At 46.0% G+C, this 24,507-nt stretch overlaps 1 protein-coding gene across 2 annotated transcripts in view; it reads right to left on the bottom strand.

The window, feature by feature from the left end:
• The window catches only part of RFTN1 (raftlin, lipid raft linker 1), a 198,097-nt gene that overhangs the window by 7,391 nt on the left and 166,199 nt on the right, over positions 1 to 24,507 (bottom strand). For both annotated transcript variants that reach the window (XM_041734082.1, XM_041734081.1), the window contains exons 8-9: positions 3,304 to 3,407; positions 11 to 92 (exon numbers count right to left, since the gene is read on the bottom strand). In XM_041734082.1, the coding sequence (XP_041590016.1) occupies positions 11 to 92; positions 3,304 to 3,407 (186 nt within the window). The remainder of the gene's footprint in view (positions 1 to 10; positions 93 to 3,303; positions 3,408 to 24,507) is intronic.

Below are 24,507 nucleotides of genomic sequence, written 5' to 3'. Positions count from 1 at the left end.
GGTCACTCACCTTTGATTCCTTCTTCTTCATTTTCTGAGGTAGACACGGTCTCTGAAGAAAGACGATCTGCTTGGTGGACACATTCCCCTCCCTGTAACACACACAGAGCTGAGACTGGGGGGGCCCCAACCTCACCGATGTGCCCGTCCCTAAGGTCATTAGGGCTGAGCGCCCACAGAAAGGAAAGCTGCCGCCCCACAGTGAGGGGTCGGAAATCGAGAAGCTGCCCCCCACACACACACCAAGCCATCCCCCTCCACTGGATTCCAGGGGTCTCTGCCAGGCGCCCAACAAAAGCGTCGTGGGCCTCTCTGCCAAGTCAGCTTCGTAGCTGGAAGCTCCCCTTCCCTCAGTGTGAAATAACAGCTGGCATCTTGGCCAAATGATGACAAACTGGCTTCTTTAGTGACTCTCAAGAGGTGGAAGGCCTCTTCCCAATCTGTCTTTGGATATGAGCCGAGGAGAGGTCAGAGTGGCCTAGGATGGGTGGTGAGCTCTGCCCACTGGTCTCCAGGGAAGGCTGGCTGAGCACAGCGTGCGGCCCCGGGCCTGATTCACCCTCCTGGGCCCCTGAGGCGGCCTGGCTCCTGTAGGCACAGGTGAGGGGTGCTCGGCATCACTACACATTTTTATGGCACTACACATTTTATGGGTGCGCTTTCCTCTTGGCCCCCACAGAGCCGCCTTTAAAGGTGGCAGAAATATTTGTGAAGGAGATCACGGTCTTCTCTGCTGAGGCAAGCGCCACTGCATGGAGTATCAGAGGGAAAGGAGGGAGAAAATGAACATATTTTGTGCTGGGGCTGGGCTGGGTGATTTCACACATCATGGCTCATTTAAGCCTCACCACAGAGCTCCAAGGAGTGGGACTGCCGCCCGTCTGTAAAGACAGGAGACAAAAGCTCAGTTAAGGATCGGGCTTGAGATCACACGGTGAGGATTCAAGCTCAAACCTGCCTGGTTCCAGGCTCTCTTCCACTCCACCATGAGGAGGCGTGTATGGCACAGGCAAGCGGAGGATTAGGGGGGATTATAGAGCAGTTATTGAATCTGAGAGGGAGACAGAGACACCTGTCTGTACCCTCTGGGTGTAGAGAGCTCAAAATGAGCTGGGGCTTCACATTCAAATCCATTCTCATCACGACTCTTGTCCTTTGGAGTAGGTAGGGGGACAGGAATTCTTCCAACTTATGAACAAGGAAACAGATTTAGAGAAGCTACAGAACTTGACCAGAATGGACAGTTAGCAAGTGGAAGGGTCTGGACATAGGGTCAAGACTGCAGATCACAAATTCAGCATTCTTTCCACCCTTCTGCACCATCCCATACCCACAGAAATCTTGGCTGTGATGCAGCCTGGATGCTCCCCATGGCCTGAGGCCCAAAGGTGGCTGCAGACCAATGCCTGGTTGTGTGCAGACCCGCTGTGGCCCAGTGTCAGGAGGAAGACATGTGGAAAGCCCAGACAGCCTCATGGAGGGACCCAGGAAGGCAGAGATCGTCACCATCATTCTCCACCCTCAGTCCGCGACTGCTCCGCAGCTGCACTGCCCAGCTCTCCCCCCCAAATCACCAGCCTTGCCTCATGCTGGCCATCACCCTGCAATGGTGAGCATGCAGTAGGACTCAGGGAAGGTGGAATATTGAAGGCCATGGGAGGAGGTATCTCTACAGGTCAGTGACAAGGCTGCCTGGTGTAGAGGAGCACCTGACTCTGGAGACTGAGGGTCTAGTCTCAGTTCTGCCACTTACTGGCTGTGTGGCCTCAGGTATATGATAGAGCCTCTCTGAGCCTCATTTTCCTCACTTGTAAAATGGGAATCATATCTATGCTTATAACCCCACAGGATAGTTGGGAGGATTAGTTGAGATAAACCTGAAATACAGATGGAAGGCCTTTCAGGGTTGATGTGCCTGGGAAACGCCCATGAGCTCAATAGAGGGTAGGCCAACCTAAGGTGGACAAATTCTCCTAAATGTTAAACTGTAGGGAGTGCCACAAGCAAGGGCCAAGACCACAGGTCTTCACATCCTCTTTGTGGGACTACTGACCAGGATCATGATCTTGAGTAAGTCCTTCAACCTCCCTGGCCATACCTTCCTCAGCTGTAAAATAGGTTTCGTAAAAAGATTTTACCCTACATGATTTTTTTGAGGACTAAATGAAACTTTACATGCAAGGTACCTCCTCAGGCCAGCATAGGACACAGAGTAGGGACTCAATTTCTTTTGTACCTGAGAGCCCTGGGTCCCCTCAACCCAGCAGGCTCATCTTTGACATGCCTGGCAGTCATGATTCATGGGCCAAGACTCCCCATGTGGGAAAAGGAGTGCAGAGGTGATGGTTAAGAATGAATGCTCCTCATCACTTGCCATCAGGGAAATACAAATCAAAACCACAATGAGATACCACCTCACACCAGTGAGAATGAGGAAAATTAACAAGACAGGAAACAACAAATGTTGGAGAGGATGTGGAGAAAGGGGAACCCTCTTGCACTGTTGGTGGGAATGTGAACTGGTGCAGCCACTCTGGAGAACTGTGTGGAGGTTCCTCAAAGAGTTAAAAATAGAGCTACCCTTATGACCCAGCAATTGCACTACTGGGGATTTACCCCAAAGATACTGATGTAGTGAAATGATGGGACACCTGCACCCCAATGTTTATAGCAGCAATGTCCACAATAGCCCAACTGTGGAAGGAGCCTCGGTGTCCATCAAAAGATGAATGGATAAAGAAGATGTGGTCTATGTATACAATGGAATATTACTCAGCCTTCAGAAAAGATGAAAACCCACCATTTGATTAGTTTGTGGATGGAACTGGAGGGTATGATGCTGAGTGAAAGAAGTCAATTGGAGAAGGACAATCATCATATGGTTTCACTCATATGTGGAATATAAGAAATAGTGAAAGGGACTATAAGGGAAAGGAGGGGAACTGAGTGGGAAAAATTAGAGAGGGTGACAAACCATGAGACACTCCTAACCCTGGGAAACAAACAAAGGATTGTGGAAGGGGAGGCGAGCAGGGGGCTGGGGTAACTGGGTGATGGGCACTGATGGGGGCACTTGACAGGATGAGCAATGGGTGTTATACTGTATGTTGGCAAATTGAATTTAAATTTTAAAAAATCTGGAAAAAAGAAAACCAATCTGAAATCCCAGCTCAGTCACTTCCCAGCTGGAATCTGCGTAACCACTTCAGCCTCATGGGCTCATCACAGGATTAGATAAATGATGCGCATGAAGTGTGCAGCACAGAGTAGGTGTTGAATAATACTGACGATGACTGTTGTTACCTGGTAGTCTTGATGACAGGAGTTGGTAGCACACAGGTGAGCTGCCAGCCATAGGCCGCCAGGGAGTTCAGCAGGGGCACGTAGTCCGTCTGCACCTCGACACCCTGGGGGAGAAAGGCCACTGTGAGGGCTGCGGGGCCGAGTGACTGAGGGGGCACTGGTCCATCTGCCAACTTGACAGAGCAGTAAAGAAGCGGGGCACCCTGCAGCCTGGAGGTCCGGTTCCAAGGATGCTTACAGACTTTGGAGCCAAACTCCAAACACAGGGTTTCTTTCTGGGTCCTGACTCAGTCTATGCAGCGACAAGGAATTAGAGCCAAAGGATTAATGTGTTAATTTGGTTTTATTCTTGTCTGGACAAATAGCCTCCTGTGAGTCTCTCTGGAGAAGCACAATCACCTTGCTTCAGAGCTGTATTCAGGGCTGATGACAACACATGCTAAGGATTTTGGAGCGTGTTGTGGGGAGTTAGATTACATCACATAAAGGATCAAGTCGTTTGCATCCAGCCATAGCAGCGACACAGACACACAGTCACCCATGCACACACAGTCACACACACAGGGAGCTTCACCTGTGTTACACATCCTGACGTAAACGGGGTAATGAGCGCTCTCCGTACTTCAAATCAGTGTGTGTGTGGTAGTGGGGAGCACTGACTTGCCTTTCAATTTAAAAACTCAGTCCTGCTGCCATGGGAGGGCACTGTAATGAGAGGCCACTGCCCTGGGTTCCATGTCATGCTCTCACTTTGCGCCAGGCCTGGTTTCTTTCCCTAGGCTCCCTGCTGACATTGGAAGTGAGGCCTCCACCCTGCCCGGTGTCTACCATGGATTCCCCATCTCGGAGCTTGGCTTCAGAACCACAGAACATCTCAGACCAGGGTCCAGATTCCTTCCAACCAGGGCTAGTCAGCCAGTATTTCAGTATTTTGTGGGGTACAAAAGATGAATGGAAGGTACAGTCCTGCTGCTAGAATTCACAGTCCGGCAGAGGCAACAGCACAAACATTCGAGTAATGGAAATATGAAATGGCCTACTGGGCAGGGCCACGAAGCTTCGAAGGTCAGTAGAAGAGGTAGGATGCCAGCTGTGTGTCAAGGTAGGCTTCCTGAGGCCCAAGGGCTGGGTAGATACTTGACAGGTGGAGCTGGGGAAGAGGCATTCCAGGGGAAGAGGTCCAGCATGTACAACAGAAGACCACACCGGGCCTTGAGCACCGAGGAAGGTGAGCTTCACTTGGGACTGGCACTGCTCACAGGGGACCATAGGTAGTGAGTGGCTGTCTGCTGGAGGCCTTCTGGAAATAGAACCAGCTCATCTGGCTGCTCTTGAGTAAGGGGGCTGGCAGAGAGATGAGCCTTGCCTCTTTAAAATGGCTTCTAAAACCCCCATTGCTGGGTGCCCATCCTGGTGTGGCTACCAAGTCACCTGAACTCCTGGCAACTAACTGATCCTTTGGGAGCCTGTTTCCTCAACTGTAAAAAATGTATCTTGGCTTATGACGACGGTTCTCCAAGTGTGGTCCCCCAGCCAGCAGCATTGGCATCACCTGGGAACTTGTTAGAAACACAGAGTCTTGGGACCCTGCCGAGACCTACCAGATCAGAAACCTGGGGGTGATGTGCCCTGGAATCTGTTTGAAAGAACCTTCTCACTAGTCCCGATTCAGCAAGTTGGAGAAGCACTGCCTGAATAGTCAATTAGGTCTCTCTCTCTCTCTCTTTTTAAGATTCATTTATTTATTTTAGAGAGTGAGTGAGTGAGTGAGTGGCGGGGAGGAGGGGCAGGGGGAGAGGAAAGAGTCTCAAGCAGACTCCCTGTGGAGCCCAGAGCCTAAAGTGGCCTGATCTTCTGATCCTGAGATCACAACCAGACCGGAAACCAAGAGTCTGATACTTCACTGACGGCACCACCCAGACACTCATCAATCAGGTCTCCTCTGATGACACAGAAGAGTCTGCAATTCAGAGGCCAAATATAATCAGTTGTTACCTCAGAGCTAACCTTCTGCCATCCTTCTCCACTTGAGAAGAGGGCTCTGAAAGGGAAGTGGGGTGAGGAAGGGGAGAGGGCAGGGGAAGGACAGGCAGGCTAAGGAGCAGGGAGAAAGGAAGGGGCCTTAATAAGAAGGCAAGGAGCAGGAAGGGAAGGGAGGAAAGGAGAGAGAGGCCCACGTCTCATCACTTGACCGGAGGGCCAGGAGGGGCCCCCATGCTGACCCTTTCCCTGAAGCCCCCACTCAGGCCCAGAGATGGCAGGTGACCCCACGACACCCCTTTCTGCCCAGCCCCCTGGCCACAAGGGGGAACCCCCTTCCACACCAGCTGGCTGCAGCCTTCTTCACTGGCCAGGCCCCCGCCACCTGCTGTGGCTGCTTTGTCCTGACAACCCTGCCCCCATCTCCTGCAGTCCCGATTGCAAGAAGGGAGGGAAAAAGTGTTAAATCCACACTCTCAAGCTTTGCGAGGTTATGATTACTTGGGCCTATCAAGAATAACCTTCCCACTTTATCAAGCGCTGTGACAAACCCGCCACAATCAGACAGTAGCCATGGCAACTGGGACAAGCTTTGGCGCCTCACAAAGCCCTGAGTGGCAGAATGGAGTCCTTTTATTAGTGACTGTGGCCCGGCTGGGTTTTCGCGGCGGGCACCCCGAGCCGCCAGACAATGGACGGCCCCGCCGCAGCCTGACCTGCCAGCGCAGCCGGGCCTTGCCTGCGCTGCCTCTGTTTTGCTCTATTTTATTTCACTTTGTCACTATCTTAAAGAGAAAGACAGCAGGATTTCTCCCAAACAGTTTTTCCCCTCAGGGTAGGGGATGTCAGCCAGAGGGTGCAGAAGCAGAGAGTCTAAAAGGAAAAGAGAAAACACAACAAAACATAACCGTGCTTGAGAGAGCTGAAGGCTCAGCCTCGAGTGTTACTATCTGGCCGTCACGTGGCGAGCCGCACAGTAAAACACAAATGGCAGGGGGCGAGGCGCCACACTCTGCCAAACTCTCCCGCTCCCACTGTTTGGGGTGGTCTTGATTTAATTAATGGTAAATGCGGTTTTTCTGTAAGCATCTATCAAAGCCGGTTTGCATATTATCAACACTGTATGAAGATGGCATTTCTAGAATATGACATGAGCCCCATGCAGTCAGTGGAGGAGGCTTTCAAGTCCATTAGCTCAGAAAGGTGGGAGAAAACCTATCCGGGTGGAGGCTCCCTTTGATCTGCTTTTCTGTGACACTCCAGTGAGGACAGAAAAGCACAAACAGCACTCCAAAGACAGCCTGCTTATCAAACGGAAAGACATTTCTTTCTGGAAGTAGGAGCACAAATTTTAATTAACTCTCCACTCTCCTGTGTGGATCCGTAATCTCCGATCACACCTGGAGTGCTAAAAAAATGGAGCATGTCCTGTGGTTTTGCAACTTGTGTAAAAAGAATTCATTTGTATTTATGGCTTTTTCCCCCCCTTTGTTCTCTATAATTTCTCCAGTGGTTGCAAATCAACTAAGGAAACAGACATCCAATGCAACCTTCCCTTACCCTCCAAAAATCATGACAACAGAATGTAGAGTTTACTAAGAAATGCTTTTGTCTTTTGATTATTTTTAAAGATCCTCCATGCAGGGAAGTAATGAGGAGGTAACATACTGGTCCAGTGAGAAAGTTGGTATCCTGAATGTCAGTTTGCTCTTCTCTTTTCTCCTCTTTCAATCTGTGGAAGCAATCTGGGAGAAACGCAGTTTCAAAGAAAAGACTTGGATCCTTCCACATGACTGTGTAGATGAAGAGAGGAATTTTACTTCCCATATCTGAAAAGTGTGTGGGACCAGCACTGGGATGGTCTCTATACCTGGAAACAATGACTGGGGAATGTTTGCCTCTATTCCTGACTGCCACCAGGCTGGGCCTTCACCTTTCACAGAAAGGGTGTGTGAAGGTAGAGCCCTGCAAAGACACATGTGCTGCCAAAACACTAATGCCCAACACTTATTGGCAGGGTATGTATATACCACTGTTTCTTTCCTTTCAACTTTAGATATCCTTTTATTTCTTACCATGACAAGTAAAGGCTTAGCATTCCCATACACATTTCTTTCTTAGTGCCCCAAATGGTCACAGTGTAATTCTAATCAAATCAAAAGTTAGTGTTTGTGTTATCACAACTTTGCAAATGTTGCTCATTGTCAGGGCAAGCAATGCACTGTGACTCTGCCTTCTTTTTCACAGGATACTTTATTTTTCCTGGAGTTAATTATGTCCTCAATTTTTTTTTCTTCACATGTCTGGTTGTATGTGAACCCATGACTAATATTTATTCCATGCTCCAACAGCTATACTTTATGCCCATCGATAAATATCCCATGTGCCTAAAATACATTAATTCTGTGTTTGTTTTTTTCTCCATTAGGGACATCACTTCTGGAGCTTTCTACACCCTTGCTCCAATCCTGGTCTGGATGCTTTCCATGACTGGGTTCATCTGCCATTGCAGATCTAAGGCTGGTGTTTTCTCTTTCTTGGGTTCCTCCACATTTTGCTGGACTGCATCCTCCAGTGGCTCCCTAGGAAGCAAATGCCCTGGAAGTCATTTGAATCTGTGCATTCATAAAAGTATAACTATCCTCACCTTTAACTAACAGTTTCGAGTAGAGAAGTCTGGGCTGAAATCTACTTTTCCATTAAGATTTTTCAAGTACTGCTTCACTAGCTTCTAGAAATCAGCACTGCTATTGGGATATCTACTTTGATTGCTAATACTTTGTAACCTGTTGCGTGTCGTAAGCTTTTAGGATATCTTTCCCATGAAGTTTCAGAATTTCACAATATGCCTTGGTGTGGGTTGTTTTTGCTCATAAGGCTACACACACTTGATGGCCTCACATTCTGAGGGTTCTTGTCCTTCAGTTCTGAAGTGTTCTTTGGTTTTCCTTTGATAGTTTTCAGTTTCTCCATTTTCTCCCTTCTTTCTGGATCTTCTGTAAGTCAAAATGGAGGACTGATATTTTCATGTCATTACCCCTCCCTATTGTCTTACTTGGTCTTTTTATTTTTCCTTTTGAAAGATTTCCTTTATCTTTCAGCCTTTTTATTATATTTTAAAATTTTCTGCAGCTCTATTTTGGAGACCCAAAAGCTACAAAGACGGGAGCTAGGAATTTTATCACAATATGTAAGGATTTTAAACCAATGCCTCTGTTGTCAGCTCTGCTGTTCACTTCTCACCATCCCATGGTCATTTATACTTTGAAAACCAGAGCTTTTCTCAAGTTCTGCAAGAGAAAATGGCTCCTTGTACATTTAGGTGGCAGCTTCCTGCACTTTGCTAAGCCAATTAGCATCCCTCTATTTTCCTTTTCTAAAAATGTGTTGAAATCAATCCTCTTCTACCTTCCCTTCTTCCAGCCTTTTTGTTCTTGTGGATATCTCATCTATCTATCTGTCTGTCTATCTATCATTCTGCAGTCAGTTTTCATTATTCATGGGAGTTATGTTCTATAACGCTGCCACAAGAATTACTGAATACAGTGCTCTAGAGGAAACACAGGGTTAGGTTTCTTTGAGCTTCTTCTGGTGACAATATCTTCATCACCTGATTAATACAGAACCTTGTTTTATGTGTGTTTCTGTTGAAAGGCACCTTTTTGAATATATCTTGTTGATTCATTAACTTTGAACTCACAGCTAACAGTACTAGAACCCAAGGCTGAACAAAACTTATGCAACATGTGTCTTTGCTCTGTAAGGCACATTACAGCCTTCTTGTGCCTAGGAACACCAGAGAGTACTTCAGCACTAGGTTTAGGGCTATTTTAAACAGCAAAATCACCAATAAAAGGCACAAAAGTGTGAAAAATGTGGCACTAAGTAGACTGGAAAAAAGGACACTTGTTTATAGTATAAGGGCTGAAACAACAGTATGCCTTCGCTGGGGCACGTGAATATTGGCAACTCAAGTTCTATGCCATTCTGCATATGCCTACAAGTGACAGTGAAAGCACCAAGATTATTTATTTGAGGATTACAAACAAATTTAAGCAAGTAGGATTTGCAAATATAGAATCCATGAATAATGAGAATTGACTCTATCATCTTTTTATCTATCTACCTACTTACCGATGTATCTATCATTGATCATTCCTTTTGTATCCTTTCACTGGGATTTTTCAGAAGACATAGATGCCTGTGTCCAACTCCCCACATTGAAAACAGTTTTATTATTTTAATTTTAAAGGATCTACTGGAAGCCTGTCTGGAAGCTATAAAGTAAAAATAATAAATTTGGTGACATAAAAACCCTTCTGCAAGACAAGGGACAAGCTATGTAAAGTGAAGAGACAAAAGAAGAGATGGGAAAACATTTGTAGCTCATATTACAGAAAAAAAAAAAGGAAGAGCTCCTAAAATTTGATTTTAAAAAATGCAGTAATCCAAGTTTTAAAATGGACACAAACAGGAAGAGAGTAAATCACAAAAAAAGGAAATTCAAATGGCCATTAAGCACACTAAAAAACACCACATCCCAAAATAAGAGAAAGGCGAACTACAACTGCTGAGATACATATTTTCACCTATCATACTGGTAAAAACCCAGAAGTTTGACAACTACTTTGTTGACAAGACCATAGGGAAGTAAGCATTCTCATACACTGCTGGCAGAAAGGCAAATTGATTCAATCTCATACAGAACAACTTGACAGTATCTCTCAAAATTGCAAATACATTTACCCTTTGACACAACAATCTCACTTCTGGGAATTGATCCTATATATATATATGTCAAATGTACAAAGTTATTCACTGGAGAACTGTTTGCAATAGCAAAACACTAAAGATTACCCCGGTGTCTATCACTATTAGGCTTGCTAAATTAAATTACGTTTTATGCACATGGCTTGGGGGCCTGATTATTGGCTGATCACATGTTGAACCAAGGTGTCCAGGATAAAAAAGACAATGAGAGGGAGTGAATTCCATTTTAGACATGCTGAGTTCAAGGAACAGTGGAAGGTCCAGGAGGCAGCTAGAAGAGATGGGGTCTGTGGTAGAAAGAATATACCCACCCACTCCCCCAAATACTTCTATGTCCTAATCCCTGGAGCCTGGGGCTACATCACCTTCCACGGTAAAAGAGATTGGGCAGATGTGATAAAGTTAAGGATCTCCAGAAGGGGAGATTATCCAGGTGGGTTCAATGTAATCAAAAGGGTCCTCTGAAGAGAGAAGCAGGTGTTGGGGATGGAGGGAGGACGGGGGGTTGGCCAGTTAGGGAGAGAGGTGTGAGGATGGAAGCAGAGGTCAGAGTGACTGGCCCTGAGCAGGACAGCCTCTATAAATTGAAGTCAAGGAACAGATTCCCTCCTACAGTCTCCAGAAAGAATGCAGCTCTGCCAACACCTTGATTTCAATCTCTTAAAACCCATTTTGGACTTCTGACCTCCAGAATGGTAAGAGAATAAATCTGTTGTTTTAAGCCACTACAGCAGCCATAGGAAATGAATACACAGTTAAATGCAGGGGAAGGCAGGATGAAAATAAAGAACTGGAGGAGACAGCCAATACTGAATACTTGGGAGCTGCAAACTCAGGAGCCTTGAGGTTGGTGAGGACAGGATCTCCTGGTGAGGAGGTGAGTGGAAAATAAAGAAAACAGAGGCTGGATGGGGATAAATCAGCTCTTGAGCAGTCAGGGTGGGAAACGGGTTTAAGAAGAAAGATTCACACCATCAAATGTCACAAGAGGGCAAGAAACACAACAACCGAAAGACTATTTCTGCAGTTGACAGTGAGGTCTTGGGAGACCACGAGCAAGACATTTTAGAAGGGAAGTGGCAGACGGCAAGAGGTCTAGCATGTGGCTGGTACTGAAGACGAGACAGGGTGTTAGCGTGCTGTCAGGAAATGAGGGTTTGCCTTGGCTAAGCCTGGGTGCAGCAGGGGCCGTGGCCACCAAGGGCATGTGGGGAACAGTCATACCCTCGTGTGATGGAAAGTAGAGATCCGAAGGCAGAGCAGGAGGGAAATGCCAAGGAACGTTTCATCTCTATTTATCCAATGATAAGTGGATGCTTAACACTGGGCCAGTCTTTGCCGAAAACTCAGCGAGTCCTTCAGCATCCCAGAGGGCAGAGCTACACTCTACCACTCTCCATTTATGAATCTCCACACTTAGTCAACCTGGTTCTTTGCTGGGCACCTGGGAAGCAAGATAGTTGAGGCTCTTCTCCTGCGGCAGGAGATCCCAGTCTGTTGGGGGGGGGGTGTGGAGAGATGAACACGGTTCCCCCACCAGATGGAAGCCACCATGAGCTGTGCAGGAGGGAAGGAAAGGGAAAGGAATGACTTGCCCCTCTGCTCTCTGGGGAAAGGGCAAATCCCTCCAGCTGGGGCTGCAGCAGCCCTGCCTTCCCAGCCCTCATCCTCCCCCTGGGCCTCCTGCAGGACCGATGCCTCTGCCAGCAGGAGGGAGGGGCAAGGACGCTGGGGCCGGCTGGAGATGTTGTTTTCCTCTTTGTTTTACACACAATGCCCCAGAAAAACATTTTCCTGATATGTAATTAGGCCAACATAATAGAGTCTAAGAAAGCAGTCGGTCTCATTTTAGACAACTTTGGCTTTCATAACGTTCAAAGAGAATATGTTAAAAAAAAAAAAAAAGCTTAGTTCTCAGATGTAGAAAAGGGGGCAGATGATATGCAGGCAGTGCAGTCTTCCATCCGAAGACTCTTTCCCCACCCCCCCTGCTTAATTCACATCTTTGCCTGATTTTCTCCACCACTCAAGAAAGGTAACCAACCTTAGTGCCCTTTGAGAGCCCAACAAAATAATAATAACAACTGTCATTATTATTTGAGATGCATTGTTTGCAAAAAATGGCCTCAATTATTGTCTCCCTGTATCCAGGCCTCTTTACAACATACCTCTGCAGAAAGAGGGAGAGTCTGTCTCTCCACCCCTTGAAACCAGGCTGGTCTTCTGATTTTTTTTCTGACCAAGACAATATGGTAGATGTGATCTTACAGGAGTTCTGAACCTGTGCCCTGATGAGCCTTGTTGCTTCCCCTTGCTCTCACGCAGCCCTGCCTATATGCTGAGGACATGCCCAGGCGAGCCTGGTGGAGGATGGCAGACATTTGAGAGACCATCTTGGACCTATTAGCTGCTGCAGAGGCATCTGTGTGAGCCCAGGTGGGATTAGTCAAACCGAGGCCAGATCAGCAGTCACCTGGCTGATCTGCAGACTCACTAGCAACAATAAAGGCTTGTTCTTTAAATTCACTAAAAGGTGGCTATTTTATTCCATAGTAGAAGCTAACTGTCCTATTCTGATTATTCTAGGAAGAGCTGGATGCCCGAGCAAATGTCTAGAAGGAACACCATAGTAAAAGTCACCTGGTCTAACTTGAGAGAAATGAAACAAAATAGCTGCTACTGAACGGAATTCAGTGTTTTTAATTTTTCACCACACTCAAAGCTGGCACACCCAGCTCTCACTTTCTCCATGCCAGACACTCTGCGACCTTGCATTACACCTGCAGCCCTGAAGGCTAATTGGTGATAACCTACCATGAGGCCCAGCACTGCCACCAGCATATCTTGGGAAAGAGTGATAAAAATCCCCCACTGGGGAAGAGCATCCCAGCTCGAGAGGCTGCTCTGGCTTCTTCTGAAGTACCACCCACGACAAGCTGGCAGGAAAACTAAACCTGCATGTGCAAGATAACACTCTTCTGGATGCGAGGACAAGCGGGGTGATTTGGTCCTGGTATGTGTGGTTTTCTCTGAAGTCACATACGTGGAAGGTGGGAAGGGGTTGTGGGGTGGCAGGTGATGATGGCAAGCCATACATACAACCGGAGCTGTCTGCTGACATGCCCCAGCCTGCGCAGAATGAGAACCACAAGAGGCACGTTACAATATAGGACTCGGGATTATGCTGGAGATGATGAGGTTAGATGTTTTGAGGTTAAGGGGGTGACAGCTGAACAAACCTAGCTGTTAGTGGGGACAGTCGCTGTCACGGTTCTGAGTGCAAACAGTTAAGCATCTCAGAACTGCTACATCCTGTTGGCTTCTCAGCGGGACCTCATACTGTCGCAGCACGGGACTTACATCCTCCAGAAGCTGACATTTCACACACATACTGAATGCATCAGGGGTGAGCATGTCCTCTCCAGCAGACTTGGAAGCAGCTTTGTTTGATAACAATTAAACAAGAAACGCTTTCTCTATCCAGAGACTTGCCAAGTCCCTCCCACTTGCGTTGATGAGTGAGGAAATTAGGCTCTCTGGGAGTAAATGGGATTTGCCACTTTTATTACTCTTTTTTCAGACATTCTGAGGTGGATGAAGGATCATTTTCTAACCTTTTTTATGTCTTCACATTATCTACTATCTGGAAAAGAGAGGATTTAAAAGAGCTTTCCCACAGTATATAATTAAAGGGATTTACTTTGGAGTTGGGGGCCCGAAAGTATGTCAGCAAAAAACTCGAACTTTTTAAAAAATTATTTTCTATTTTTTGGGCTAGGAGGGGTAGAGGGAGAGAGAATCTTAAACAGCCTCCACACCCAGTGCAGAGCCGATGCAGGGCTTGATCTTACGACCCTGAGATCACGAACTGAGAAAAAAATCAAGTCAGATGCTCAACCATCTGAGCCACCCAGGTGCCCCCAAAACTCTAGAACTTTTAAGACTACATCAAAATTACCACCTTCCTCTATGGTTGAGTCCTGACACCTTACCAATAATCATAAAATGCTAACCCAAAAGATGGCCCAGAACAAAGGTTGGCTCAAAATCTTAACAGCAGAGGAAATGGAAGGAAACTAACAACAGATAGAGCTACACAAGGCTGGGTGTCTTGGCCTTGGGTTCACTCTGAAAAGAAAGTGACTAAGACCTTGATGCTGTGGAACAGCACAACACAGCAGATTTTGTTGTGCTCAACACAGCAGATTTTGTCTCCCTGACTTTCCCCACCTGGTGAATTCAAGGTGCCACAGTCCCACTTTGGCATTCGGTCAATATTCTCTTCAGTCAATTTTCTCTCCACGGTGACCCAATTGTCAGCGTCTTGTTGCTATGGTTACCATGATTCTAACTCAGCCATCTCTCCCCGTGTTCCCAGCTCCCTCAGGCTAAATTATGTTACACTAATCCCAGAGCATGCCCTCTAAGGACCCTACTCCTGGTAAGTGGACTTCTAATAGAGTGTCCAAGAAGAATATCCAGCCTTCAGGACATGTCAGATCTCTGACTGTCCAGTACCCCCATCCCATGAGTCCTTCCATTCTCTCTGGCTCCCTGCTCCACTGTAGCCTAAAGGTAAATTCTCCAGAGACTGTATCAGCATCTGCACTCACCAAAGGACAAGCTGATGAAGAGCAAACCAAAGTCAAAACAATGAAAACGATCTCAGAGAGACTGGCCAACTCTACTTGGTGTCCTCTGAGAAATCCCCATATCACCCACTGTCCCCTGCCCTATCACTTCATCTTATTGATCACTACTTGGCATGGATTTGTTTACCTACTTATTGCCCCCTCCTTCACAGGACTGGATCTCCACAAAGGCAAGGATTTTATTTATCTCCTTGCTGACAAATCCCAAGCCTCTAGGCGAGGGTCTGGCACAAATGAGTGTTCAATAGTTGTTGAGTAAATGAATGAATGCACTTGCCATCCCATTTTTAGTGTAGGTTCTCCTGCTGCCATCTTCTACTCTCAAAGTCTTAACCAAAATTGCTATAAATCACATGTAACATTGATGAGAGGAGTTTACCATTAAAAAATGTGACTTAATCTGCCCGGAGGATGTGATACCATTCTCCTGGGTATTCTGTATGTGGGAGCTGGAAGTATATTCTTGAATGAAAATTGAGCACACAGAGTCATATGCTGGTCACCATTAAGGTCACTAGATATTTTAGCAAAGATTATCTGGTAAATTATTAAACTGGCCCCACACCAATTCATCCACTTCCTGCATCTGTGCTGCTACAGAATGTTGCAGATTGTCTGTCAGGAGATAGCGTCTTTTTCCCCACCTCTTGAATCTGAGATTGGTTTCATGACTTTCTTTGGCCAATGGGACATTAGCAAATGTGATGCAAACCAAAGCATGAAATAAGCTAGTACACTGGGACTCTTGAGGACCCTGGGACTGACATCGTGTGAATAAGCCCAGTTAACCTCCTGGGCATTAAGATATACAAGACCAAGTTGCCCCAGCCAATGGCCGGGCAATAACCGGCCATGTGAGCAAGGCTACCCTGGACCATCCAGCCGTCAGCTGAGGCATAAGAGAGCCCAGGAGAGATCAGCTAAGGTGCTCCAGAATAGAACTGTTCAGCTGACCCAAAGAATCCTGAGGTAAGTAAATGGCTATTTGAAGCTAAAGACTGGAATGGTTTGCTACCAGCAAAAACAGATATAGACTAGAAAACAAAACAGCCAACTACCATTTAATAGAGACGAGTCTTCCTGCTTCTTTCAAAGTTACTTTGTCCTCATATGGGAAGGTGACTCTACAGAATCACATGGCCCAAATAAGCTTTAAGTAGGGCAATACTTTTGTGATGAGCCCTGACCTTTACCTTCTTGCCCAACGCCCTTTCACTAGTAAGAACTTTCACGGTAAAATCAAAAGTAAAATTTGTTTCAGTGGGATAAAAATAAAAAATTAGCTTAAAAAGTACGGACTTTTAAATCAAAAAATGATATGAAGTGTAATGAATGATAAAAGGTAAAGAAAATTCATGGTTCAGGCACCTGGAGGGCTTGTCAGTCAATTAAGTGTCTGACTCTTGATTTTGGCTCAGGTCCTGATCTCAGGGTTGGGAGATCAAGTCACACGTCAGGCTCTGTACTTGGCATGGAGCCTGCCTAGGATTCTCTCTCTCTCTCTCCACCACCCCCCCACCCCGATTTCTTTCTCTCTCCTTCTTAAAAAAAAAAAAAAAAAAAGAATATTCATGGTTTGCAAGCACAAGAAAATGGAAACACCTAAAATCCACCAATAGGAAGCTAATGGAGCAAATTAAAATACTATTGTTCGTATACTGAAATACTTTACAGCCATTTAAATTGATGAAGTAGAAACAGTATGAACAGTAAGATCCCAAATATGCAAATGTAAACAGAATATATACTACAAGAAAATATACCAAGATGTTACATTGTTATGTGGCTCTTTTCTCAGTGATAATGAGAGTAGGGTTTTTGCTTTCTTTTCCTCATTTGCATTTCCTAAACTGTCTTCAATTACAAGCACCACTTTTTAAAAACATCTTTATTGAGATATAATCGAAATATCTAAATACTCACCCATTTAGTCTTCAATTCAATGGTTTTTAATATAGTCACAGAATGGTGCAACCATTACCACAGTTTAAATTTGGAACATTTTTCATCACCCCCCCCCCCCAAAAAAAAATTCTTGTGCCTGTTAGCAGTCACTCTCCCTCTCCCTCCCTCGAAGCAGCACCAATCTACTGTTTCTATGGATTTCTATGGATTTGCCTAATCTGGACATTTAGTGTAAATGGAATCATGCATTACGTGGCCTTTTGTGTCTGGCTTTTCAAGGTTCATCCATTATACCGAAGTGAAAAAAGCCAGTCACTCCTAGAGATGTAAACTCAGAGACACCCCTTCTACCTCAGTTGAAGAGGATGTTAATTCTATCTCATCGTGATCCCAGGGTCTGGAGATTGAGCCCTGCTTCGAGTTCCCTGCTCAGGGGGGAGCCTGCTTCTCCCTCTCCCTCTGCCTCTGCTTCTCCCCCTACTCCTGTTCTCGCTCATTCTGCTCTCTCTCTCTCTCAAATAAACAAAAAAAATCTTAAAATAAAAAAATTCTGTCTCAAAGAGGGTGCTCACTTAAAAGCAATGAGCCAACCATGCATCCCAGCTTGTTGAAGTTGGAAGGGATCAGGGTGGTCCTGCAGTCCTGTGGCTCTTGGGCTGGTGGAATGTTTCACATGTGGATCTCGCATTTTCCCCTCCAGATCTATAGACACGGAGTCTCCAGGGGTGGCGCCTTTTTAAGTCCCTAGGTGATTATGAGGATCAACTGCTCCAGTGCTTCCTGCCTCTAGAACTGACTGAACATGTGAATCACACTGGTACTTGGTTGTTGACAGCCACAGGCCCCAGCCACCTCCATCGCTGAATTGTTCCACAGGGGCTCTCCAAAGGGACCTAGTTATTTCTTTGCAACCAAGGAAAACAGAGTCTACCTCCTTTATGATAGGTCAGCCTTTCAAATATAGGGAGTCAGCTACCTGATTGCCTGTTTTTAATTCTTTTTTTTTTAATAGAATTTATTTATTTTTATTTTTTTAAATTTATTTTTGATAGTCACAGAGAGAGAGAGAGAGAGAGAGGCAGGGACACAGGCAGAGGGAGAAGCAGGCTCCATGCAGGGAGCCCGACGTGGGATTCGATCTCGGGTCTCCAGGATCGCGCCCTGGGCCAAAGGCAGGCGCCAAACCGCTGCGCCACCCAGGGATCCCTGTTTTTAATTCTTTTAAGATAAATATGCCCAACTGTTTTCAACCATTTCCAAGTGTACCCTCCATTCCTCTCTCTTCTGTGCTCCCTATAGCCTGTGTTTCTCATCAAATATGGCAGTTGTGGTGCAACATGAGACTTGAGGGCAGCCAGTATCAGACTGGCATGTTCATAAATGTGGCCAGTTTTCTTTTATAAGTAGTAGTAACCTGATGTTGTTAAAAAATTCTGAAAATGTGCGGACTTCACTATCCTTCCTCTGCTGCAAAGCTCTAAATTCACCTGGTCCTGTGGTCTTCACCAGAACGTACATACACTTGCCTCTCCCCTCTTGCCTGGGGGTCCTGGTGACTTAGTGCCTTTCACCATCCTCAGGATGCATGACGATGAAGAGAAATTATTTATGGGCATGCAAAGGCCAGGGGGTGGGAATTCATTTTTAATGACTGTATTCCTTCTCTCTAGTTAAAGACATCAATCCTTTCTGCCCCAGTTCCCTCCATTCATCATTTTTCACAGTGGCTGACACACAGTAGGAACTCAATATTTATTTGTTGAATAAATGTTTTAAAAGGTCTAACTTAACTTGTATTACTAAATTTGTACAGGAAGTGAAATATGGGTGTCTGAGAGAACCAGATCATTGACTTTATGGAAGAAAAACATCAAATTCTTCCTTTTCACTCTCCTGCTATCCAAGCTGTCACCATGTCCAGTTTTCTTTAGCATACTTCTAGGAGCATCCCCCACCTTTCTAGTCCCACTCAGCAGCAAACACTGTTGGCTGCCAATCAATATAGCCACTTGTTAGCCCCGGTTCCCTTTCAAAGTGACACCCTCTGTAGCTCTAGCTAACCATTTCTTTGACAATGATGTGGGTCTGTGACCCAACCCCAGCCAAGGGGACCCAAGCAAACTCTGCTTGAGAGTTTCTGGGAATAGTTTTGCTTGGGGGGAGGGGGTAAAGCATGTGGCAAAAAACAACCTGTTCTCCCCAGTTGTCAACATGTTCACATGAGAAGCTTGGAGCTGCTGTAGCCACCTTGGGCCTAGTGTCCCAAAGAGAGACCTGGTAGGCAGAACACAGAAAGGTGACAGCACTTAGGTCCTCGGCAATGTCCTTATGCCATCAGAAAAGCCATCGGTTGCCGACTCTGCAACCACCCCACCTTCCTCCAGACCTCCTGCTTGGTGAGATGAGAAGAAAAATGCCTACTGTTTAAATCATTTCTAGTTGGATGTTCTGCTGACAAGCATCCTCGCTGAGACCATGACTGCCACTCTTATTCTCTGACCTTGGGACCTTTTCCCCAAGTGTCTGTCTGCCTTTCCCCCATTCCAGTCCATCTCTCCCAACAACATGCCACTTTAGGGCCAACTGTCTGTGGATTCATGGTTCCCTGATGAGATCCCCACCACGGTCCACTTCAACCCACTGCAAACCCAGGTTCTTGCTAGCCCACAGAGTTCCCGGCAGACTCTCTTCCCAAGCAGACAAGCTATCAAATGCACCCCCCAAGGCTCCCCTGCAGTTCCATCCATACATGTCCCCATTTCCCAGGACTGCTGTAACAGTGACCACAAACTTGGTGGCTTACTACAACAATAGAAATCCATTCTTTCAGTTCTGGAGGCCAGAAGTCCAGAAGTCAAGGTGTCGCAGGGCCACACACCCTCTGGAGGCTCTAGGGGAAAACCCATTTCTGGCTCCTTCCAGCTTCTGGTGGCTGCTTGCATTCCTTGGCTTATAGCTGCATCTCTCTATTCTTTGAGGCCAGCATTTCCAAATTTCTCTCTACGTTGCCTTCACATCTTCTCTGTGGGTGTAGAACCTCCCTCTGCCTTCCTCTTAGAAGGATATGTGTGATTGTTTTTAGGACCTATCCACATAACCCAGGATAATCTCCCTATCTCAAGATCCTTAACTTGAATCACATCTGCAAAAATCCTCTTTCCACATAAGGTAATGTGCACAGGTTCCAGGGCTTAGAAGCTGGTACTTTTGGAGGGCCCTGTTCAACCTATTTCTCATGTGGCTGTGTGTGCCCTCCACCTCTGTTTATCTCTGGAAGGAGCTCCCAGAGGGGACTCTTAGGGGATGGAGGGCCAGAGGTGGGAGGAAGATTCACTTTTTTAATATATGCACTTTTGGACTGTTAAGAGTTTTGTTTAAAATTATTATAAAACCCACAATAATTTTTTATTTCAATTTGCAACATAATTCACATTATCACATGGAATTTTTTTAAAAAAGACATATTCTATCTTAGGCCAGTTTCCCCAGAAACAGACCCTGAGAGGAGGATTTGCGTGCAAGTAGCTTTATTATAAGGCAGCGTGGGGGTGGGGAGAGGCGGCCAAAAGGCTGAAGCCAAGCAGGGACACAGGTTTATGCAACATCCCCTGAACGGTAATTAAGCCTCACCCCATGGGAAGCTCTGGGGGGTGTCCAGCTTGGAGCCAGGGAGCTGGCCTTTTACATACCCATCCTCCTCAGTCACAGACAAGGACCACCCCAGGGGTATCTAAACACCCGGGGACTTCTGGCTCGCCTTTGCCTGAGCACAAAGCAGACGCCAGCAGCCAGGCGCAGGTGTCAGCAAAGGCACTCAGGCGCTGGTTGCTAGAAGTGAAAGCACATTGATAAAAAGGAACCCAAGGATCTGGAAAACCACTGACATCAGTCGCTAATGTTCTAATTTGAAAAAAACACAACAAAACAAAACAACACCAACAAACGAACAGATGTGCTTTCCCTTCTGGTCTGCCTCCGCTCTTGCAGAAAGCCCCTCTTCCAACCCCCTTGGCTCATCTGCACCCCAACGGAGGCTGCTGTGTCCATCAGCCCTTGTCAGTCTCTACTTTCCCAGGGCACTTCTGGCCAGCAGGATATCATCCAGCACTGAGTGCCTTGCTACTTGTAGGAAGTCTTCTTTTCACCTGGATGCTCCTTGAGGTTAGGGGCCTCAGCAAATACCCCTTTGAGTTCTTGTCCCAGGGCAGCAAAGAGCAGTTCACTCTCTCTGACCTCTGAGGTTTTGCACTTCTCTGGGAGTTCTCTGCTTTGTAGCCACTAATGCTCTTTACCCTTTTTTTCACTCCTACATAACCTTCCACCAAGTACCAGCCATCCCATGGGGAAGCTGGAGGGCTGGTTTTCATCCAAAAGCCCATCATGTGTCTCTTGCTGCCACCGCCACAATCCACCTGACATTTCATGATTCCACGTCAAGCTGCTGCTGCCCAGAAAGAGGCAGAGGGAAAATTCTGAAAAAGAAGAGGAACAGCTAGCCATCCAGGGATCCACTAACCCAGCAAAGGGCCCAAGCCTAAGAGCAGAAGTCAGGACTCAATGACCCGATAATGGCTTTTTGGGGATCACTCTTTTTAAATACCATCTCCATCATTTTGGGAAGAGGAGTGACTTACTTGGGCAAACACAGACCGTACAAACTAAGCTGTTCTCCATCAAGTTCCTAATAGCCAAGGAGCCATAGAGACCCTTCAAGGGGCAAGAAGAAAGGGGATGTCAGAAACTCAGGGAAAGTTCAGTATGGCCCTGTGGCAAGAAACACCTGAAGGGAAACTGACTCCAGGTAGCAGTGTCAATCGAGGATAAAGTTGCAGCACCTAAGGAAATCAATGAGTCTGTAGAGATTGATTGAGTGTGGATTTACAAGGACAGAGGGAGGTACTTGACTCTCCAGGGATGGTGACAAAAGTGAGGTAGACCCAATAAAGGAGGAAAGTTAAGCCCAGAGCGAGACTAGGTATACGTGACTGCATACACATTTATGCACACACGCACCTTTTAAAACTCTCTTCACAGCAAGAAGTTGTACAATACGTTGAAGATAATAGAAAGTGGAATTATTCAACTCTCATTTTACATCCTTATCTACAAGAAGAAAACAAATATAGCTAAAGATGAAGAGAAGAAAGGATGTGGCGAGACCTAACGACTTATCTTTTAAAATTTAATTATTAATTACCCAAGTAAAATGAATATTTCTCTATGGAAAAATGAAAATGTTAACAGATAAAACTACCTCCCCCTCTTCCATTCCGAGTCACAGAGAACCACTGATATCAGGTTGATGGGGGCCCTTCCAGGGTATATTTACATATACCCTCAGAAAATAGATCATATTGTTTTGTGAAGCTTTTTCCCCCCATTAATAGCATCATACTGTATCTGTATTAGTCAGGGTTGTCCAGAGAAACAGAACCAGCAGGCTGTGTGAGAGACAGAGGACAGAGGCAGAGATACACAGATACAGGTACTTCCCTCTTTTCAAAAGTTCATTTTCTACTACTTCATTTCACTACAAAAGACCTATAATAGTGCCTGTTTTTGCTAAATGCAAAAAAGAAAAAAAATCCAGTGAGGATTTATGCTTTTATGAAAAAAGGCAGAAGGCAAAAATAGCGTTCAGTGGCTGTTGGGCAGCGAGCTGGTGCAGAGGGAAGGCACATCCAGAGCAGTGATGGCGGCCCCGCCAAGCTCCCTCCCCAGAGCCACACAGCTGCCCTAGCTTTGACCTGTGTCTGTAAGCACCTCTGTCCTAAGGCATAAGAAAAGCCCAAGAGAGGTGATCTTTTGGGTCTGGAAATGCTCAAAACATTTTCTATGTAAATGAATGGCACTCACTTCTTTGCTTTACATCAGGCTTATGAAAGCCTTCATAGGAGTGCTCTAGTTTTGGATAGTGGGGTAGACCTGTATACATATTAGAGCAGGTTGGGGAGGGAGGGACTGAATTTTTTTTTTTTTTTTTTTTGAGGAATTGGCTCCTGCAATGTGGGGGCTAGCAAGTCTGCAGTCTGTGGGGCAGGCCCTCAACTGATGGGATAAGGCCCACCCACATTATAAAGGATTAGCAATGTGCTTTACTCAAAGTCCACTCATTTGAATGTTCATCATGTCTCAAAACTCCCTCCATTGCAACATCAAACTGGTGCCTGACCCAACAACTGAGGTCCACAGCCTAGGCAGGGTGACACATAAAATCAACCATCACAGCATCATTCTGTAACCTGTTTTTTCACTTAACATTTCTTGGAGTCCCTTCCCTGTCAGTTTATATGGAATGACTGCATCCTTAATAAGAGTGTATCATCCTTAATCCTACTGATAGACATGTACACTGTTTCCTTTTTTTTCTAGTACTCTAATCATCCTGAGATAATGTCCTTCTGTGTGGCTTCTTGTGAACAAAGGCATGTGTTTCTCTAGAAGAGGTGGATGTGAAGCATGGGGACTTGCTGAGTCATGGGTAGAAGCTGGCATTTCACGTTTTTTAAAAAGATTTTTAATTTATTTATTCATGAGAGGCAGAGAGAGAGAGAGAGAGACAGACATAGGCAGAAGGAGAAGCAGGCTCCATGCAGAGAGCCAGACGTGGGACTCGATCCCAGGTCTCCAGGATCATGCCCTGGGCTGAAGGCGGCGCTAAACTGCTGATCCACTGGGCCTGCCCAATTTCACATTTTTAATAGAGAATAGTAACCTGCTCTTCAAAGCAAACCTCAAATTTTTAAACAATGAACTTAAAATTTGTCAACTGTAGGTACATTACATTTTAAAGAAAAGGTGCTCAGTCGTAACAGTGCAGTGATGTGCCACTATCAAAACCCAGGTGGGACACAAGGAATCTGATCAAAGTGAAAGCCCCCAGAGTTGCTAGAACAGACTCTGAAGTTGCCCTAAGCACCTCCCTCACAGGCCTCCTCTGTGCTGTGATCTGCTCTGGGTTAAAAAAAAGGGCAGAGTTATGGCTTGGCAGTGGGTGGGGAGTGGAGGTGGGGTGGGGAGGAGTCTTGCCTTCAGTCCTGGTCAATCATGGCAGTAATCATTTGAGGGAAAATTTGAGTCACAGGAAAAATAGAGAACTGCTGCCTTTGGCACTCAAGGCTATGATCTCAGAACCAAAGTAATTATCCTAGAGAAACGGTGGCAATGAAAAGAATGCCAGATGGTTTAATAAGGATAAATATTGGCTCCCTTGTCACAGCAGAAGGTGGTGGATGCTAGATACCATAGAAATTGATGTTACTCCCTGGCAAATCCTGTGTGGATTGTTCAAGAGATGGCTGGGAGCCCCTAGAAACAAAAGATGGATCCCTAGAAGCCTTAAAAATACAGACATTTGTGGACAAGTGGGACCGGTGTGTTGTGGGGCAGGTTAGGGGACGAGTTGGGTCGGGGCATGGCCCAGAGTAGATGTCAGTTACAGAAATGCATCCCACTGAGCCTCTCGTGATTCTTTGAACGATAATGGTGACATGGTAGGTGGAACAAGAGGACCATCTGAAACCTTGGCAAAGGGGTTGGGCATCATGTTAGAGACTAGAGGAGAGATGCCCCCAGCGTGCCAAAGGGCCATGTCCTCCATCTAGTTGTATTTGACATTGGATTGGAAAGAAGCCATCCTACATATGAAACCTTCAGAGAAGCCAAAGTTGAGATGATTCTCCAAAAATGCAGGACAATATAACCATGATCTAAAATGTCTCCACAGGCTGGGAAAATGGGCAGAAATTAATAGGATAAGATGAACTGGGAGTCAGTTCAACAACAGACTGAATGCACAGGGAGCGGATGGGGAGAGCTGACTACATGCCACCTCACATGGCACAGTCTGTCATGGCTGCCTGCAAAGCCCATCCAACCTCCCGCTTGACTAGCAGAA

This window comes from Vulpes lagopus, chromosome 19 (assembly GCF_018345385.1).
Source record: "Vulpes lagopus strain Blue_001 chromosome 19, ASM1834538v1, whole genome shotgun sequence".
NCBI classification, from domain to species: domain Eukaryota; kingdom Metazoa; phylum Chordata; class Mammalia; order Carnivora; family Canidae; genus Vulpes; species Vulpes lagopus.
This window is presented reverse-complemented; position numbering and strand designations above follow the sequence as displayed.